The sequence below is a fragment of the Lynx rufus genome, unplaced genomic scaffold (assembly GCF_022079265.1).
Source record: "Lynx rufus isolate CCGP_SWC_20201006 ecotype Redwood Valley unplaced genomic scaffold, mLynRuf1.p SCAF_31, whole genome shotgun sequence".
In the NCBI taxonomy this organism is placed as follows: Eukaryota; Metazoa; Chordata; class Mammalia; order Carnivora; family Felidae; genus Lynx; species Lynx rufus.
The window spans coordinates 2,604,214-2,624,871 of record NW_025814847.1 but is presented as its reverse complement, the minus strand read 5'-3'; the positions used below and the strand labels follow the sequence as shown (position 1 = coordinate 2,624,871).

At 53.8% G+C, this 20,658-nt stretch overlaps 1 protein-coding gene across 1 annotated transcript; it reads left to right on the top strand.

Moving 5' to 3' along the window:
- The first annotated feature begins 322 nt into the window (after positions 1 to 322).
- Positions 323 to 5,050, top strand: CD1D (CD1d molecule). Its single transcript, XM_047092805.1, has 5 exons — positions 323 to 554; positions 1,168 to 1,446; positions 1,921 to 2,199; positions 2,887 to 2,974; positions 3,086 to 5,050. The coding sequence occupies exons 1-5, from the start codon at positions 323 to 325 to the stop codon at positions 3,105 to 3,107; spliced, it is 900 nt and encodes a 299-aa protein (XP_046948761.1). The 3' UTR covers positions 3,108 to 5,050.
- The last annotated feature ends 15,608 nt before the right edge of the window (positions 5,051 to 20,658 follow it).

Below are 20,658 nucleotides of genomic sequence, written 5' to 3'. Positions count from 1 at the left end.
GAGGAGGGGCAATCGGAGGTGGGCGGGACGCGGGGCGGGCCCCGGGACCGGCAGGGAAGTCCGGAGTCGGAGCCCGGCGCTCACAGGCGGCCGCGGCCTCTCGCTGCCCTGGGGGCTTCCCCCGGGTCCGTGGAAGCCCTGGGGGCGCGCGGGGCGGCGCGCGCGCGGGGCGCCGGAGACCGCGGGTCCCGGGGCCCCCGCGCGCGGGGGGCGGCCGCCCTTCCGCCGCCCCGGCGGGTGGCTGCTGTTGGCTTGCTGGCTCTGGCTGCCCGCGCGCTGCCCCGGCCGCTCCCCCGGCGCCGGCGAGCTGCGGTGCCTGCAGATGTCGGCCTTCGCCAACCGCAGCTGGGCGCGCTCCGACGGCCTGGGGCTGGTCGGGGGGCTGCGCGCCTACCGCTGGGGCGGCGCCTCGGACGCCGTGAGCTTCCTCAAGCCCTGGGCCCGGGGCTCGTGGGGCCAGCGGCAGTGGGACGACCTGCAGCACCTGTTCCGCGTGTACCGCAGGAGCTTCACCCGCGACGTGCAGGAGTTCGTCAAAATGCTGCGCTTGGACTGTGAGCTGGACGGCGGCCCCCCGGGGCCGGCCCCCCTCCCCCTCCCCCCGCCCCCGGGCCGGCGTCGCCCCCTCCACCCCCCCCCCCCCGCCCGGCGTGCCCCCTCCTCCCTCCCCCCCGGGGCCCGGTGTAGCCCCCTCCCCCCCTCCCCCCGGGGCCGGCGCCCCCCTTACCCCCTATCCCCGGGGCCTGGCGTCCCCCCTACCACCCCCCCCCCCGGGGACCCGGCGTGCCCCCCTAACCCCTATCCCCGGGGCCCGGCGTCCCCTCCCACTCCCTCCCCCCCCCGACCCCCTCCCCCCACCCCCTCCCCCCACCCCCCGCCCGGCGTCCCCCCTCCCCCCTCCCCGCGGGGCCCGGTGTCCCCCTTACCCACCCCCCCCCCCGGCACGGCGTGCCCCCGTACCCCCTACCCCGGGCCCGGCGTCCCCCCCTACCCCCGGGGCTCCCCCGCTCGCGCCTCCCAGTCCGGGTTCCCGGGATCCTGCGCGCTCCCTGCCTCTGACCCTCACGCTGCGCGCGCTGCCCCAGACTCCGGGTCCCCCGAGAGACCCCGCACGCCTCCCCCGCCTCCCTCTAACCCTTTCGGCCCTCCTTCTCCGCGTCTTCCCAGATCCCTTTGAGATCCAAGTGTCCGCTGGCTGTGAGGTTCTCCCCGGGAACACCTCGCAAAGCTTCTTCCAGGCGGCCTTCCAAGGACAGGAGATCCTCAGTTTCCAAGGCACTTCTTGGGTGCCCGCCCCAAGTGCCCCCGCCTGGGCAGACAGGGCCTCCAGGAAGCTCAACGAGGACCAGGGGACCCGGAAAACGCTACAGTTGCTCCTCAATGACACCTGCCCCCTGTTTGTCAGGGACATCCTGGAGGCAGGGAAGTCGGAGCTGGAGAAGCAAGGTGAGCCCGCCCCCTCTCCCCCCTGCCCTCCTCTCCAGAGGTCCACCTGGGCCTTCCTTCCCGGAGCTCACAGCCCTTAGATCATCCTCGGGGTGGGGGTGGGAGTGGGGAGGCTCAGGAAGGCGGGGAGAAGGTGTGAGGGTATTTATTCATCCCACAGACCTTCTCCGAGCACCCTTTGGGTTCCGCGATCCGAAGTAAATAAACACTGAGGGTCAAACAGGCAATCTACCTGAGGGGAGGGGGAGAAGGCAGGTAAACAATTCAGGCAGTGGGACCCCTGTGACAGCCGAATGCAGGGCCCTCATGGGAGCCTGAGACGGGGGAGGGGGTCGGGTCCAGCGGCTTTCCTGGAGAAGCCAACACAAACGGATAGGTCATGACGGACTTCACCTCCAGAGGTGGAAACGTGGGATGCGGAGTTCCTGCCTTGAGACCCCCCCCCCCCCACTCCCGTTTCCTTGTTGGACACAGTGAAGCCCGAGGCCTGGCTGTCCACTGGCCCCAGTCCCGGTCCTGGCCGTCTGCTCCTTGTGTGCCATGTGTCCGGCTTCTACCCGAAGCCAGTGTGGGTGACGTGGATGCGGGGTGACCAGGAGCAGCCGGGCACCCGGCGCGGCGACGTCCTGCCCCACGCTGACGAGACGTGGTATCTTCGGGTGACCCTGGACGTGGCGGCCGGGGAGGCGGCCGGCCTGTCTTGCCGAGTGAGGCACAGCAGTCTAGGAGGCCGGGACATGGTCCTCCACTGGGGTGAGAAAGGGCTGGTGCCCCGCAGGGCCCGGAGAAGAGGGTCCTCAGGCATAGAGGGAGGCACTGGCCGGGGGTGGGTTTGGACACACACAAGGATAGAGGAGTTTCCAAGATGAGCCCCCGCCCACCAGGAGGGTTGGAAGGAGGGGATTCCAGATATAGGAAGGAGGGGAACAAAGTCGGAACTCAAAAAGGATTGAGACCAATGTTCCACATACAGGAAGAAAGAGACACCAAAGACCCGCAGGTCATCCCCAGGAGACCACTGTGGGGTGGGGGTGGGGGGCACAAGGGAGCGGCAGGTCCTGAGAGCTTCCTGACTGTGCACAGCGTGGTGTCCACTTGTCCCCGGCTCCTTTGAAACGGGTGCCCTTCTTGTAATTTCATAGTTGAAGACGTGGAGACTGAGCTGGGTCAGGTTCACTGTCTCATGGTGGGAGGTGGAAGACTGGATCTAGACTGAGGTCCCGGCTACAGAGCGGTTGCCCTTCCTCTGTGTGCCGTCCGGCCGTGCGCTGGAGCGAAGGGGTCAGGGCGCCCAGTCCCTGAGATGACATGGGGTCTCCAGACTGCAGAGGAAGGGAAATGGGCGCCCGTGTGGGCCACCTGGCACCTTCACACGGGCTTGGACCGCAGGCCTTGGGATAGAGAGGGGTCCTGTGCTGAGAGCCTGTGTTCCCCACGCAGGGTCCCCCACGGGGCTGATCGCCGTGGCCGTGCTGGTGTCCCTTGTGATCACTGGGTGCGTTGGATACTTAACCCTCAAGAGGCGCTGGTAGGTCTCCCCTTCCCGACCCCTCCTTCCCTCAGCCTCTGCCCGTTTCTTCTCTCCTCCAGCCCCTCTCCCCTTTTCCTTAATGCGCTCTCCCTTCCTATGCTCTCGCAGCTCCTATCAAAACATCCTGTGACTGTGCTTACGGCACCTGTTGGCCTGGGACTCAGGACCCCAAGTTCCCAGGACGGCAGCTCAGCCGCTGAGGGTGAAAGAGAGGTGCCCTGAAGAAGCAGGCGGTTGTCACAAGGCTGCTCTCCTCGCATCCTTTCGACATTTCATCTAAGAAGATTTAAGTTCTTTTCCACTGTACTGCAAGTTTCTAAGCCCAAGTGGTTCTACAAAAATAGAAGTGCGGACTTCCAAGCACAAGCGGATGCGGGCCGGGGCGGGAGGGAGTGGGTGCTCGTTGGTTGTTTGCACGGTGGAATCGGGAGTGAATCAGGAAGTGCTTGGTCCAGCTTCTTGTTGTCAAGAATAAAGGAAGACGGACCAGAAAACGAATGAAGGAATGAATGAAGACCCTGGGCTTGGCTATAGCCCACACTTTTCAAGAAAAGGGCACCTTTCTTGAAAGGGGATTTTTGCGTGAGCCTACCTGATGTTCAAATGTGCGCTCAAACTGTTGCAAGATATTCGGGACACCCCAGACACGTCTTTGCTGGTTGCTGGCAATGTGGGGGGCTCCTCGTTTGTGTCTCTTTTGGAAAGAAGTTTGTCCTGAATGTCGTATGGGTGGTTTTAGGGTGTGGTCTCGTATGTGAATTTGGATTTATAAAGGGGGATGTTTTCTCCTTAAAAGAAAGTTAGCTGATGGGAAAAGCAGAAGTTTGCCCAGCTTTTATTTGCCGCAACTGGCTTATAAAGGAGAAATCATTGTGGATGTGTGTTGCGTAGGTAAAAAGGTACTCTGGGTAGGGATATTTGTCTCAAGGGGCCAGTTGCTTTTTTCACGTTGGAAGAGGGTCACGAGGGTGTCTCCCCAAATGGGCGCTTCTGCTTACGGCCGTTAGAGGAGACGGTGCTCAGGAAGGGGTGAGCCCGCTGAGCAGGTGTGAGCTGCACTGATCACCGCCCAACTGGGTGCTCTGTTCCTGGTCTGACCCTTGAGCGTCCAGAGGAAGTGGGACAACACTGTTGCTGGAGAGTCTTTGCCTGAGAAAATGAAGATTTGGCGTCTTGTGCGCTGAACTCTCTGGTTGAGCCAGGATGTGGGTTTAGCTCTTGCTCCTGAAGCCGTGGTTCCCACTTGTGGTCTCCTGACCGGCGGCCTCGGCACCACTGGGAACTTGCGCGTTATTCTAGACCTCACCCCAGACCTACGGAATGAGAAATGGGGGTGCTCTCCCAACCCCGGAAGCTGTGTTTTAACAAGCCCTCAGATGATTCTGATGTTCAGCGAAGGTTAGAGAGCCGCTGTGCTCAGGCTTTGGGTAACGCTGGGCTACAAATTCCTCAGAAATGCCAAGTGAAAATATCGGCCTGGGGTTAGACAGGGAGGGCTTCCTGGAAGGGGAATTTGGCGCAGGACTCGTAGAGGCAATGAGGTGAACCAGCAGATGCCCTGGGTCGGGAGACCAGGGTTCTAGCCTCAGACTCAGTTTCCTCCTGTGTCAGACGGAACCAGGAGGCAGAACCTCAGTCGGGCCCCGAGTGTGCCAGGGCCTTGGTCTTGGACCGCCAGCCTCCAGCCTGTGACAGATACATTTCTGCTGTTTCTAAGCCACCCCTTCTGTGGCCTTTTGTTACAGCAGCTCGAGTGAGTGGAGACAGATTATGCCACAGGGTAAGGAGCAAATGTGTGCAAGTGTGCGGTGGTATTATGGTGCCTTCAAACCTTGGCCGTGTTACTACTGCCTTTGGTGTGACCGTGGCCTCAGGCCATGCGGTTCAGCTTAACTTCCAGCCCTGTTAGGCCGCCAACGCCTTGCCCTGGCCTTCCTCCTTCTTGGGGCCTGCGTGTTCAAGCCCCTTCTGAAATCTTTCTGGAAATGCTTCGGTGTGAATTTACGGTAACCCTGGTTTGTTTTTAAGCGACCGATTTATTATTGTGGAAATAAAGGCCTGTCTTTGAGAAAATCTGTCCTGCTTTCCGATCCTCAGTTTATTTATTAGGGTTATTTTAATGTTTTTAATGTTTATTTATTTTTGAGAGAGACAGAGCGCGAGCGGGGGAGGAAGAGAGAGAGAGGGAGACGCCGAATCCGAAGCGGGCTCCAGGCTCCGAGCTGTCGGCACAGAGCCTGATGCGCAGCTCGAACTCATGAGCCGTGAGATCATGACCTGAGCTGAAGTCAGACGCTTAACCCACTGAGCGACCCAGGCGCCCCTCCGATCCTCAGTTTAAAACATCTCCAGAAACGCGGAAGGATTCATTCTCCACGGGGTTGATGTTCTCTCTGTGAATATCGTGCTCCTGGCTGAGTGCGGTGCTGTTGGTCACTTTCTTGTCGCTGGGCTCCAGAACCATCCTTCGTCTGTGCTGGGGGATGATGGGTGGAATCCCTCCAATCACTTCTTTGAAGTGAGCAGCAGAGTTTTCAGTAGAGGGCCCTGGAGAGACGCTGCTGGAGGAAGGGACCCTCTGCAGGTTCGAGCTACTGCGTGGCCTGGTGGGTCTGCAGAACGGGCGCGAAGGCACCCCGCGTGCCGCTGCCCCAGCCGCCTGCCCAGAGCTCACGGGCACTGGGGGACCTCGCAGCCTCAGCCTGGGGATGACCTTCCCATGCCCTCTTCATGTGGACACTCCCGGGTGCCACTGGGACTCCCTGCGCCTCCTGGCGTCCCCATACCCACCGCAGACACTTGTATGTGCTTAGTCCCCCTGCCGCCTGGAGGTCCCCACTGAGCCGCACTGTCGCCAAGCCCCGGGCCGAGGTCTGGAGAGCTGCTTCCAGCTTGTCCAGTGACTGCAGGCCAGCTCTGGCCCGAAGAAGCCAGCGAACTTCTCTGCCACCCACGGGGCTGAACTGCACCTTCTCCAATGAGGTCTGCACTCCAGCCTCTGCGGAGGAGGCTCATCTCTCCGGGTGTATTCTTCTTCCTTGGATATTCTCCCCGGCCCTGGGGTCCTATGTAGAGTTTCCTTTTATCTTATAGTTATTTTCTTATAGTTTATTAATTCGACTGGACTCCCGTTTGGCTCACTGATTGGTTTCTATTTCCTCATTGGACTCAGGTGGACGCACGTGGGTGTATCTGCGACCGGAGAGAGGAATCGGCCAGCTCTCCGAGGCTGTCACTCGAATTCACTCTTGCTCTTGGGTCTACGGCACAGCGACGAGCCACTTGGCGTTAACTTTTCGTCCTGGAGCTTCGATCGGATGTTCTGTGCCAGGCCATCCTCTGTGCCAGGCTTCGAGGCGTGATGTAAATAAGCCAGGACAGGTGTAAACGGGGACCAACTTTCTGGCCATTTACTGCCTCCTGTGTGTGCTGTGCCCAGTTGTAGCCCTGACTCCCCTCCTCGGTGCCTCCCCTTGGCGTGGCCTCTGTTCCAAGGCCACCGCACCTTCCCACACCAGCGCGCACTCCCCAGGCTCTCCCGTCTCTTTGGTCCCGTGGCTGCTGAGCTCACTGTCGTGTGCACTATCGTGGCTCAGCTTGGCTCCTGCTGTGCGATTCAGCCCGGGAGAGGCTGTACCCTCTTCAACTTCTTTTTCTGAACTCGCGCTGGGTTTTTGCACGGTTTGCATTCTCTTGCTGATTTTATTGAACCATCCCTATAGGGATTCTTCCACATTTTTACCCCCCACCCCCCCGGCTTTTCACCCTGCATATTACCACCTTTCCTATCTTCTGGCGAAAGTCAGGATTATCCGGGAACGGTTCCCACATCTTTCCTCCTTCCTGGCTCGCAGGGTGAGTGATTTTCCACTCAACCCCATCTGCAGAGAAATGTGTGTCTTTGCTAAGCCGGACCCTCGCATCGGGGCTTTCCTGGCACAGCCTCCGGGCTCCCGCCCAGTGTCCCGCCACCCAGAGGCTCCCCACCTTTAGCACCCCAGTGTTCACACACAGCCTGTGAAGGTTAAAAACAGCAACAAAAGACCTGGCCTGTGGGCAAAAAAATTCTCGCATTGAAAAATCCCGCAGTTATGTGTCTGGATGCCGTTTGACACTTTAACATGTGTCTCTATTCCTTTCCTTGAAATCTTCTCTTCCGTTCTCCTTATCCGTGTCAGATACCCACTCGTTTCCCTGAACCGCAGAGGGAGAATGTGGCAGAGCAGAAAACAGAAATGCCTTCCGGGTCATGCTAGGTTATGTTTCCAAATGTTTAGCGATTGCAGACAGGATAGGATGTCAGTGCTTGAACAGAACATCCTGACAAAACAGGAAGATCTTCCCAAACTAGAACGGGATGTTCTCCCTGGTGGGGAGGCGTGTGGGGGGGGGGGCTCTAACTGCAGAAAGCACCTGTCCCAGGGAGGCGGCAGGGTCCCCGAGACAAGGACTAGGTGGCAGTACGGGGCAGCAGAGTGGGGGAAACTGACAAACGTCTCACGCTCCTGATTGTGGCGCAGAAACGGCAGAGAGGACACTGGATCCGAGAGGCTGAACAGGAAGTGAGGTGACTCTCTGAGCAGTGATCTGTGCGGTTCTGTGAATGAGTACCAGGGGCTGTTGTGTTAGAGTCAGGACTCCAGGGATGGGGTGGGCGGGAAGACACCAGGGAAAACTAAGGTTACGTCTCCCCCACCACAGACTGGGACGATGCTCGGACCGAGAAGTGACAGGTTAACCAGTAGAAACCAAAGAAAGTGGTATTTCCTGCACACTGAGCTTACAGTCGAAGATTCGCACCTGCTACCTGTGGGTGGCCAAGAATTGTCTGCATCCTGGATAAATTATAACGGAGCCAAGGCATTTTGAGACACTCTCTGTGATGGTATTGGAACATTCGTCTGAAGTCTGGAGAGGGACACAGAATTTAATACTGAGTCCTGAAATGCCTCCGGGTTACGATGAGCTCCCTGTGAAGTTCGGCCGCGGAGGGATGTGTAGCCTGTAAGTGGCCACACGGCGGTCGGCGGATAGAAGAAACCAAGGGTAAGAGCCTTGTGAGAACTTCCTGAGAAGATCGTTTCTGTTAGTTCCAGAAAAATAGCTCGAAATGGGAGAAAGTGGAAAATCACACGCATGGCCTGTATCTTGGATTTTAAATTTCAACAACACTAACCACAGCTACCATAGCAACGAGAGCCCAACATCTTCCTGGGGCTCGGAAATGTAAATCTGACTCCCAGGGAACACTTTTTGAAAGGCGTGAAGTCACACGATCTGTGCTGCACTTCAGACTTTTAATGTCCTGGCTCGGGCGAAGGGGAGACAGGAAGCGTAGCTGGTGTCTCGCAGGGTTCTCGCCGTGTGATCAAAGGGCGCTGACACGGAGAATGTGCTTGTGCTCCGAGGTCTGGGCCAGGCCAGGGGAGCGAGCACACAGAACCAAGAGGGTTGAGATGTCCTGATGGCTTTGCAGCCTTCGGAAAACCAAGCCAAAGTCGCCTTCTGTCGGGCCTCAGAGCCAGGTGCCATGGCAGAGTGACCCATGTGTCCCTTGCAGATGTGACAAGAAGAGCTAAGCTTCGCTCTTTCCACAGATGATATGACCACATACCTGGAAAGCTCAAGCGTCCATATTTGACAAAGCAAAGAAGGACTTGAACTGGAATGGGAATTTCGTTGTGCGGACAAGGTAATTGTATGAAAATCAAAGCTAATCTCTCTATCAGCAAGAACCAGCTAGAAATGAAAATGAGAACAAATAGTCACATTCTGAAAAGCGAGAGAAGTATATGATTCTTAGGAATGCAGTTCACAAGAATGGCACATACCCCAGATAAGGAAAAGCAGAGGGTCCTCTGAAGGACAAGAGACGTGTTCTGAATTAATGGAAAGGTATACTCTATTCTTTGATATGATCAAATATCAACCCCCCCAAGGGGGTTCATGTGAATTAAATGAAATTCTTAGTATTAAAGCCGCCAAAAATGTGGGGAAAAAAATGGTGCGGGTATAGGATCTGCCATACTGAATATTAAAACTCAGAGACACTGTCACCAAAATACTGTGGTAATGGGCGGAGGGAGGGGACAGATGTTTAGGGGACAAAGTTGCATCAGGTGGAAAATAAGTCATAGAGATTCTGATGCGCCGTGCAGTGAATACACACACAGTCATCAAACTGGCTGAGAGACTAAGTTTCAATTACTCCAGACACTAGGGGTGCCTGGTGGCTTAGTCGGTTGAGCAGCAGACTTTGGCTCAGGTCGTGATCCCTCCGTTCCTGAGTTCGAGCCCCTCAGCACAGAGCCTGGAGCCTGCTTCCAATTCTGTGTCTCCCTCTCTCTCTGCCCCTCTCCCGCTCGCACTCTGTCTCTCTCTGGCTCTGTCTCTCTCTCAAAAGTAAATGAACATTAAAAAAAATATATTCCAACCACTAAAAAGCAGTAATTATGTGACCTGATAGAGGCACCAATTATTGCTACAGTGGCAATCATATTACAATATGTAAACGTTTCAAATTCACATGCATGCCTTAAATGTGCACAATGTTATATGTCAAACATATCTGAATCAAAATAAAATAAAAAATGAAAATCTAATAAGAGACTACTCTGTTAATAACACTGACCAACAGTTGGATCGAGGAGTAAAACAGGAAGACGAGGAATAGCGTGTGATCTCATGTCACTGCAGAAGAATGATCAGCGAGGGCTCGTCTCTCCATCTAGAAAAGAAGATAATATTGGAGCCCCACCTGATGGCATCAGTAAGTTCCAGACGTATTAAAGACTGAAGTTTGAAGGTTTTTTTTTTGTTTTTTTGTTTTACCAAAATAGGAACTGGGAAACTATAAAATGAAATATACACATGTTAAGGGGCGCCTGGGTGGCTCAGTCAGTTAAGCATCGGACTTCAGCTCAGGTTATGCTCTCACAGTTCGTGGGTTTGAGCCCCGTGTCAGGTTCTGTGCTATCAGTGCGGAGTCCCCTTTGTATCCTCTGTCCCCTTCTCTCTCTGCCCCTCCCCCCTCTCAAAAATAAATAAATATTTTAAAAAATACGCATCTTAAAAAAATTAATATTTTGTATGTCAACAGACAGCATAAATTGACCCTAGATTGGGGAACATACCTATATTGCAATTTACGTACAGCACTAGCTAATATGATAGTAATGAGAAAAAGTCTCTTGCTCATTTATAAGAAAAAGCTCGGGGGGCCTGGGTGGCTCAGTCGGTTGAGCGTCCGACTTCAGCTCAGGTCATGATCTCACGGTCCGTGAGTTCGAGCCCTGCGTCGGGCTCTGTGCTGAGAGCTCGGAGCCTGGAGCCTGTTTCGGATTCTGTGTCTCCCCCTCTCTCTGCCCCTCCTCTGCTCACGCTCTGTCTCAAAAATAAATAAAAACATTAAAAAAAAAGAAAGAAAAGCTCCACACTCAAACAGTAAGTGGGCTAAGATTGAACAGATAGCTCCTAAAGAAGTGGCTCATAAACATAAGAAAAGATAATCATCCTCATTAGTATTCATGGCAGTGCAAATTACAGTAAAAAAACAGAGATACCATTCTCCCCAGATTCGCAACAATAAGGGAGCACGGCCAGTGCGTGATTTTTTCAAAACAGCCTTTCGGAAAGCTATTTGACAAAATCTCTTCACGTGAAACACCCACAGGCCTCTCGACTCAGAAATCCTACTCTAGAGACGGCATTTTACGAAAATAAAAGTGCCAGAAGGTGAGGCTGTGCGTACAAGAAGGTGGTTCTCCCGGTAAGGATCTAGGAATGCTTGTATTTCGGTGGCAAAAGCCTGCCGACAGGCGGCCCTCGGGACCAGCCGTGGCTGCTAGAGGCAGAAACAGCCCGAAGAACACAGTTGGAGCAGAATAAGAGTTGATTTCTCTCACACGCTAGACGTCCAGCGTCAGGCGCCCAAAGGGAGTCCCATGAAGTGAACAGGGACCTCCGTTCCCTCCAGCTCATCGCTGTCACTCGCTGTCACGCTTCTGTGTGGAATGCCATGGTTTTTCCATCGTGAGAGTTTCCGGGGGGCCGGACGGAGGAAGGGGATACCTCCCTTCTCCCCACCTTCCGGTGACTTCGTGGAAGAAAGACACAACCGACACAGCCGTTCTGGGTACGTGTTCCCGGGGGTCACGGCCACGTGCCAGGGAGGTGGGACAGGTGGCGGTTTGCTGGTGGTAAGGCGCCCACTACGTGTCAGGTGGATGTGGGGAGGCGGGAGTGGTGGCTGTGGTGGGGTTTTGGTGTGGTGGTGGGGGTCTGCAGCCGACAGCCAAGAAAGAATTCTTGAGACGTTCTTTGGTGCAAAAAGGTGATTTTACTAAAGCACGGGGACAGGACCCCCGGGCGGGAAGGGCTGCACTGGGGTTGCGAGGAGTGACTCATTATATACTATGGAGTTGGGGGAAGGAAAGGCCAAAGGGAAGCCTCCAGAAGGACTTTCATCTGCTAAAGAGGACTCTTAGGACGCCAGGGGCCTTGCTGTGGTCAAGCGAAGGTTGGTTTCCCTCTAGTGAGGCATTAACATTAGGACAGTAGGGGCTTCCTGGAGAAATGTTACCCTCTGCATTTGCCACAAGTATTTGTCGATGGGCTGCAGGTCAGAAGGAAATTTAATCTCACCTGCCATTTCCTTCTGCCTTTGTTCCCACATCACTGTGCAGGGGAGGGTGATGTTGGGGCTCCAGGAAACTGAGTCTGTAGGTTTCTGGAGATTCGGCTGTTGATGAGATTGCCTTCTTCGTGTAACTTACTGCGACATTTGCAAACGGAGACTGATGGAGACTCAGACCCGGCATGACTGTGATCTCTATCAGGTAGCCACTTGTTTTCTGTCCTTTCCTTTGTTCTTGGGCAGCCGGGAGTGTCTGAGGAATGTCACACATCCCACCTGGGGACAAGGGTGTGCTGGCTCCTGCCTGGCCCTCAGCCTGCCCCGGGCTCCTGCACCGAGGACCAGAACGGAGGCTGCCGTGGTGGGGGTGAATGACGTCTCTTAAAGTCGCCTTGGAGGGGTCACGGCAGCTTTACGACGTTTTCGGAATCCATAGCCAACCTATTTCTGTTAAATGTATCTTTCCTTTCTCCGCCAGAACGATGCGATAAACACGTGTGTGCGGTTGAAGAGAACTTTTACAAGTGAAAGTTAAAACACGAGGTCCTAAGTGTTGTGTGGCAGTTCATTGGTCATCTTTCCCTTCCCTACAGGGGACAGACCACATTGTCGTACTTGGGCCTGAGGACATCCTCGAGTGAGGAAATAGGATAATAGCTTAACTTAACGCGGGCTGAAGCACACGAAGACAGCAGGTGGCCCGGGACTCTGACGAGACCTCCGCGTCCTTTCCAGAGATGGCGCACGGCCTTCACTCTGGGTCATCACCCCCAAACGAGAGCTACGACCCTAACACGGGGGCTTCCTTTGCTACTTGGGAAACTCTGTGGCCCTTTCAAGGCTGGTCTTTAAGTTGTAGGCAGGGTGAGGGCGGCCCTTGGTCTGAGCGAATTGCGTGACCCTGCTGAAGTAACCCGCCAGAGGGCTCTGCCCGAGGCCCGGGGGCCTGGGGCACGTCTCCCGAGCTGTCCGATTCTCCTGGCTGCCACGCTGCCTCCCCTGGGGCCTCCGAACTCCCAGTGTCTTCTCAACTCAGGGACACCGCCAGGCTCCCCAAGTTGCCCCCTCCTGGCTGCGCTTAGAAATTCTCCGCAAGGCCTGGGCCAGGGTGAGTGACTCACCTGCGTATGACCCCTGTCTCAGAGACCACCGGCTGACCCGGACAGGCGTCCTGCGTCGGGCCACCGGGTAAGTCCTGCCTGGGGGAGGGGGTCCACTCATGTGACCTGTGGAAGGCAGAAGTAAGTGAACTTCTCCTACTGTATGTTCCCCACAGGCAGATAGATAAGTCAGGGTTTCTGCACCTGCACTTCAGTCTCCATTCTGTGCATGTCTGTGTGCTCGCAGACGCTTCCTGACCCCGGTGTCCTGGGCCCTGGGGTACATCACCGTGACCTGGTCTTGAATTGGACAGACTAATGATCCCTCCGTCCCCCAGTCACCATTGTGACTCAGTTGTACTAATCACTTTTTAATTTTCTTCAAAAAAAAAATTTTTTTTAACATTTATTTATTTTTGAGAGGCAGAGAGAGGCAGAGCGTGAGCAGGGGAGGGGGAGAGAGAGAGAGAGAGATACAGAATCTGAAGCAGGTTCCAGGCTCTGAGCTGTCAGCACAGAGCCTGACGCAGCGCTTGAACTCACAAACGTGAGATCATGACCTGAGCCGAAGTCGGCGCTTAACTGACTGAGCCACCCAGGTGCCCCTAATTTTCTTTTTTTTTAACTAAAAAAATCTTTTTTATTGTTTATTATTTTTGAGAGAGAGAGAGCAAGCAGGGGAGGGGCAGAGAGAGACAGAGAGAAAGACAGAATCTGAAGCAGGCTCCAGGCTCTGAGCGCTCAGGACAGAGCCTGACGTGGGACTCGAACTCACAGACCACGAGATCATGCCCTGAACTGTAGTCGGCCGCCCAACCGACTGAGCCACCCAGGCGCCCCTCATTTTTTAATTTTCTGTATTTTATGACGTTTGACATCTTGAGGATCTTGCTGGCCAGGAGAGACTGTCCCTCTAGGGCGGGCTGATTCCGAAACTAGCAAATGACTCCCCTAGGCGCTCACCTTTCATGTGGCACACCAGCCAGCCCACATCCCATGTCCCCAGCCACCCCCGTTCTCTGACTCAACGCCAAGCCAAGATCTCCCCCGTCCCTCACTGACCCAGGGCCAGGTACCAGTGACTGGAGACCCTCCTGCCGGCTGCAGCCCACCTGCCTACCCTGAGCCGCTGAGCTGGCCCTGCCTCGCCTTTGCCCTGGAAACCACAGTCGAGGCTTGGGCCCCGCTTTCCCTCACTCCTGCCTCCTGGCTGAACTTTGCGCTCTCCCACGCGGACTCTTTCCTTGGAGTCTGTAGGTAATAAAACTCTTCTTTCGAAGACAGATGTCTGTGTCTGTCACCTTCCGCACCTGATCTCAGGAAAGCCTGGGACGAGTTCCCACGTCCGGGGAGTCATTTCCGCCGCTCTCGGCCCGCACGTGCTTCTTTCTTATCCAGCAATGTCACCACACCCTCTTGCCTGTGTTACACCTCTTACTGCACCAAACACCCCGGCTGTCTTCTCTTTCTTACCGGCCTGTTCCTGCAGCCACACGAGGGAGGCTCTGTAAGACAAATTGTCATAGTGCTATTAAAAGTCACGGGTGAAGGGAACCGAGTCTGGCTGGAGAGTGGGGAACATACAGGAGCACTTTGGTGGAAGTCCTGCCCGGTCAGGGAACATTGACAACAGTGCTCGCCGTGAGGGGGCTTGGGTCTTAGGGCTCCAGACAAGGCTTCGCTTTTCTGGGTTAACCTAGAGGTACTAAGCCTCCACCCTGGAGTCTTTTAAAAGGCTTAGGATGACCAGAGTTCTTTAATGTTCAACAGGACAGGGAGTTGGGTCAGTTCATGGGGTAAAATCCACAGATCTTGAAAGTATTTGATGTTACGGAATCGGTCATTACATGGATATTCGGGCCGATGTGATACTCAAACATTTTGGAAATAGAGATACCGCTGTAATATTCTTTGATAGATTGAAGAAATCCTTGACGACATAATGCCACAGGCAGCCAAAATGGCCCTGGGACCATCTTGGGACTCAGGACGTGGGTGCGAAGGGTGAGCCTGAGTCCAAAATAAAAACTCAGTCGCGAATGGTATGCCCTAGGCAGCGGCTCCCTCTGGTGGCAGCACCCTGTTCCGCTGGTCACCATGAACACCCTCATCCAGGGCCCCCTCCCCGAGCTGGTGCCTTTGTGGCCCGGAAGGTGGTGGGCTCCTCCTGTGGTGACGTCACACAATTTTAGGCAGGGCTGCGGCTCAGAGTTCCTTCCAGGTTGGGGGCGGTGGAGACCATGGGAAGGGGACGCTGGGGTCGGCAATTGTGTTCTGATGGGGGCCAGAGAGTAAATAATTGAGGCTCTGTGGGCCGCACTGAATGAGTATGTCTGTGTTCCAATAAAACTTTATTTAGGGACACCGACGTTTGAATTTCATATAATTCTCCCGTGTCATGAATTACCGTTCTTTTGATTTTTTTCCAACCCTCTGAAAATGTAAAAATCATTAAAAAAATACACTGAAACTCTGATGGGATTAGAGAATCATTGGTTGTTTTGGGTGCGGTTCTAGTATTGTGATGCACTCCCAATGCTTGTACATAAAAGAATAGGACAGCTGGAATTTGGTGGCGGTGTGGGTAAGTGTGGGTGTGAGGCTGTGGGAGGGGGTGTGGAAGGGGGTGTGGAGGGGGTGTGGGTGGGGTGTGGGTGAGGGTAGGGGTGTGGAGGGGGTGTGGAGGGGGTGTGGGTGAGGGGAGGGGTGTGGAGGGGGTGTGGGTGAGGGGAGGGGTGTGGAGGGGGTGTGGAGGGGGTGTGGGTGAGGGGAGGGGTGTGGAGGGGAAGGCCAGGCCAGAGGGGGTGGGCCAGTAAGATTCCCCAGGCTATTCTGCCCACTTCCGCGTGTGTGTAAATTCCCTGTCATGCCGCCTAACGAGCAGGGAAGAGCATCCTTTTGGCAAATAGCCTCAACCTTCGAGAGCCCCCATCTCCCAGGAGCATCATTTAACCTCAGAAAGGCTGGAAGGCTGTGGACTCAACACCACGGGCATGTGGAGGGAGCCCAGAGGCCCCTGCGGGCTGGCCTCACCCTCCGGTCTGGACAGCACCGTCCTTCCCAGGCTGGCCGCGGTGGCCGGGAGACACTGCTGGCCGAGGGGCCACAGCCATCGTTGACTACCGGCCGTTCAGAAAGACGTGCGGGCCAGGGGCAGAGCCCTGGCAGGGGTTTGCCGAGCCCTGGTCCCGGCGCCCGTCTGGCAGCTGTAGCTTTCCAGGGTACAGATGATCTAAAACACGAAGGGAATGAAGACCGCTCCTCGTTACACCCGTTTTGGTAGAAACTCCTCAAGATTTACGGCTGCTCTGGGCCGTGGCCGTCGGATGGTGGTCACGGGGAGGCAGATAGACACTGAGCCTCTCGTATCTATCCTGACGTGGAAGTTGTGATGAGATCGGAATTCGTATTTGCCTGATTTTACAGGAAAGCAGACTCCGTCAAATCAGCAGATTTACCAGTTTTTCAGAACAGCATTGCCAAGATAAACCATGCTTTACGGAAGAATATAATTGAAACACAAAAATGATCTGTGTAGGACAACTGCTAATGTTACGTATATTAAGGGGACTGTTTTGAGGAGTTTAATTAAGACAGCTGACTGGATCGTCCTTACACCTACTTGTAATATTTCCTTTCTCTAGTCACGTCTTTGCCGTTAAGGGTGAGAATACGATGCTGTGCCCAGCCTGCACCCCCTTTGTGACTCCTGCTCTCCCGTATTTCACAGTATCCACATCAACACAAGTTGTAAGCCCCATACACAGCAGCTGTCATTCACGGCTCTGTGAATAGAATATTCTTTTCTTACTATTTTATAAGGGATTCATTTACTTTATTTTATTCATTCATTTTTAAAAGTTTATTTCTTTATTTTGACAGAGAGAGGGAGCACGAGTGGGGTAGGGGCAGAGAGGGAAGGTGAGACAATCCCAAGGAGGCTGTTCTGCATTGTCAGCAGAGAACCTGACTTGAGGCTTGAACCCACGAACCGTGAGATCATGACCTGAGCTGAGACCAAGAGTCGGATGCTTCACCGACGGAGTCACCCGGGCACCCCAGGGATTCAGTTATTGATGTGTTGGACCTCAGTTACAGAGGGTCGAGGGAATCAGGTTCCTCAGCTCAGGGTATGTCAGCATCTTCTTGCTTTTTTCCCCCAAACACCTGCTCGAAGACTCTGCCAGGTGTGCAGCTAACCTGCTGTTTACAGTTGCTGTACGATGTGACATGTGCACCACACAGCATCCGTCACTCCCCTTGCGGGACCCAAGTCACCTTTGGTGCCCCAGAGCGGAGACTCGTGCTTATTCCTTCATGGACATGAACACATGGGCACTATAATAAGGTCATAATCTTTAGGATGCAGAAACATTGTCTCAGCAAAGGTACCGGGTGTGTTTAATGAAAGATTAAGTGAGATTATAGAGGAGGGCACGGCACGGACTCCCCAGCACACAGTGGTCAGGAACTGGAATTGATGTTGATGAAGGCGCAGCTCCAGGAGCACCCGTGAGCTCCCTCCACCTACCGATCCGGAATAAGCTGCTCCCGTGGCCCCGGTTTCTCATTCTTCACTCACACTCTCCTGTCGTGGAGGGTCCTGGGGAGTAGGTATTCTGGCACGTGGAAGACCACACGCATAGGGAAGGAGGGGGGGTGCTCTGCTCCTTCCATCCATACAGCCTCTCCGCAACAGGAGCAATTCATAAAGGGAGGACCTCTGTGACCAACAAACCAAAACAAGCAGCTGGACAACAGGGGTCCCGTCCCCTAGAGGGACAAGGGGCTGTGACCCTGTGTGTGGCAGGGTAGCAGGAGCAGGGTCCCCACCCCTAGACGGACAAGGGGCCATGACCCTGTGTGTGGCAGGGTAGCAGGCGCAGAGAAGGGGTCCTTGGCTCAGTTATGCTCATCATCTGTAAGGGCAGATGCGCCTTCTTATCTGGGATTTTGGGTGGGTAGGTGCGTGGGTGTTCTCCTTGACCCTCGAAAGCAAACACTTTAAGGCTACTGTCATTCAGGTTTCACTTTTTTTGCCCAAGGACACCATGGGCCTCATTGGGGCCAGATGTTCAAATCGATGTGTCTGCTCATGCCCACTAAGAACACACAAGTATTTATTGGTCTTTCCAGCAATGTAGCAGGTAAAGAGCAGGTGATGACAGAGAGCAGGTGCATTTCTGCGGAAGCATGGCCCCCCAGCAAACCAGGAGACAAAGGGGGAGGCATCCCACACCTACATGGCAGGCCATCTATAGCCTCCTTCATTTTAAGCCCTAAATCAATAGTTTAAACAAATGTAGATTCCATGTGACAGAAGAGACAGGAAGATGTGTGGCTTCCTATTGTTTAGATGTCTACTTTTGCCATGTTGACTATTAAAAAGTTACTGTAACCTCAAGGTGAAGGCATCAGCATCTTCTTAGCAGGTGATAATTCCAGTCTCCCGGAGCTTTAATGAGAAGTGACTCACCGAAGCTTCTGCCTAGGTCTGCTGTTCACTGAATCAAAATCGATGAGTCTTGCCTATACTTCCCGAATGTAACCCCAGCCAAATCAAATGGGAGCCTCGTAGCTACTGTCTCATCACTGTCACGGTGTAAATCATCAGACATCAAAATAACTCCTTTCGTACCTGCCTGGATGATAAGCTTAGCACATTCGTTACATAGGAACAAGGAAACGTACCTTTCACACCTGTGGTGTGCAATCTGTGTTCATGATGGCATTCAGCTCTGCGTGGCACACGTCAGGGCGTTTGGTATTTAGCTTGCTGTCTGCCATTTCCCTCCAAGGGATCTGGTTGTCACGGAACCTGCTTGGCATCCCATTGTATCCCGTCATGTTTTCTGCACTCATGAATCACGCTCTGACCTGGCAGCTGGGATCTTTGCTTCTTGGTGTCGATAAGAAGGCCACTGCCAAGGGGCGCCTGGGTGACTCAGTCGGTTGAGTGTCCAACTTCGGCTCAGGTCATGATCTCGCGGTCTGTGAGTTCGAGCCCCGCGTCGAGCTCTGTGCTGACAGCTCGGAGCCTGGAGCCTGCTTTGGATTCTGTGTCTCTCTCTCTCTTTGCCCCTCCCCCGCTCATGCTCTGTGTCTCTCTCTCTCTCTCTCTCTCTCTCTCTCTGTCAAAAATAAATAAACATTTAAAAAAATTATAAAAAAAAAAAAAGAAGGCCACTGCCATGAAATACTCAGCCCATCCCACATAGTTGCCCCTTTCGTGCAGAAAACCCCATTAATGCTAAACCTGCTTGGCTAGACCCCCTCCCAGTCACCCACACTGGGTCTGCAAGCCTGCAGGCTGGTTCTGGTCCCCAGCCACTGCCACCAAAGCACACCCAGGCCATTCAGTGATCTCTTAAATTAGCCATTTAGCTCATTGATTTTCAGCGTTTCATTCTGAAAACAGAAGCGTTTTCAAGTCTAGCAAAAATGGAGGGAACTTCAGGGGTGATTTCAATACAGTTCTCACTATTCTTAGAAAGTAGAGTAGCCAGGGGCACCTGGGTGGCTCAGTCAGTTAAGCCACTGACTTCAGCTCAGGTCACGGTCTCGGTTTGTGGGTTCGAGCCCCATATCGGGTTCTGTGCTGACAGCTCAGAACCTGGACCCTGCTTGGGATTCTGTGTCTCCCTTTCTCTCTGCCCCTCCCCCTCCCCTTCCCCTGCTCCTGCTCTGTCTCTGCCTCTCTCTCTCTCTCCCTCAAAAGTAAATAAACATTAAAAAAGAAATTTAGAGGGGCGCCTGGGTGGCGCAGTCAGTTAAGCGTCCGACTTCAGCCAGGTCACGATCTCACAGTCCATGAGTTCGAGCCCCGCGTCAGGCTCTGGGCTGATGGCTCGGAGCCTGGAGCCTGTTTCCGATTCTGTGTCTCCCTCTCTCTCTGCCCCTCCCCCATTCATGCTCTGTCTCTCTCTGTCCCAAAAATAAATAAATGTTGAAAAAAAAATTAAAAAAAAAAAGAAATTTAGAAAGTAGAGCAGCAAACACATCACAGCTTTGCAAGGTTTGAGCAACAAAGTAAAGATATGAATCGAGCTGCTGATGGGCAGACTCTTGTCCAAAACTGGGCCGCGCGTCTCACAGGTTCTGAGATGTTGTGTTTTTATTGTTCTTTAGTCCTAAATTCTTGTACATTTTTAGCATGATTTCTCCTTGGATCAATGAGTTCCCCAGAAGTATGTTTTTATACCAAGTATACGTGCAGCTATAAACACTTACCTTTTTCTGCGGATACTGGTATGCTTTGATTCCTCTCTATCTTTCTGGTACCTACTAGTGGCTTGGCTTTGCCGTCTCCGTGAAGCTCACAGAAAGCTCAACAGTCTGTGTTGGATGATCTGCCCGTGATCTTTCGGAGCTTTCTGGGTGTATAACAAATCGCTTTTTTCTTTTGTTGCTTTTTACCTCCTTTCATTAACGTCTTTGTCTTTGCCTTTTGCCAATATAATTATTATGCATCTTGGTGTGGGTCACTTTGGATTTATCTTATTGGGTGATTGCTTTGGGCTTCCTCGATCTGGATGTTCGTTTCTTCCTCCATGCCATGCACGTTGCTGGTCATTTCTATAAGCAAGTTTTTTGCCCCCTTTTCTCTCTCCTCTCTTTCCGAGACCCGCGTAATAACGTGTACATGAGTCTGCTTGATCATGTTCCGTAAATCCTGTAAGCTGTCTTCTCTCTTTTTCATCTTTTCTCCTCTGTATCTCTTACCCTCTCTTTTGTATTTTTCCATTCCTTATCTTCTTACTGCATTCAGGACAAGTGCCTCAGAAGTATCTTCCTTCCCTCTAAATCATTCCTCAGCTATATCTATTATGCTCTTTGACACATCCATGGAGCTCATTACATCATCAGTTTACCTTTAATTTCTAGATAGTCGCTTCTTTTTTTTTAAATATGAAATTTATTGTCAAATTGGTTTCCATACAACACCC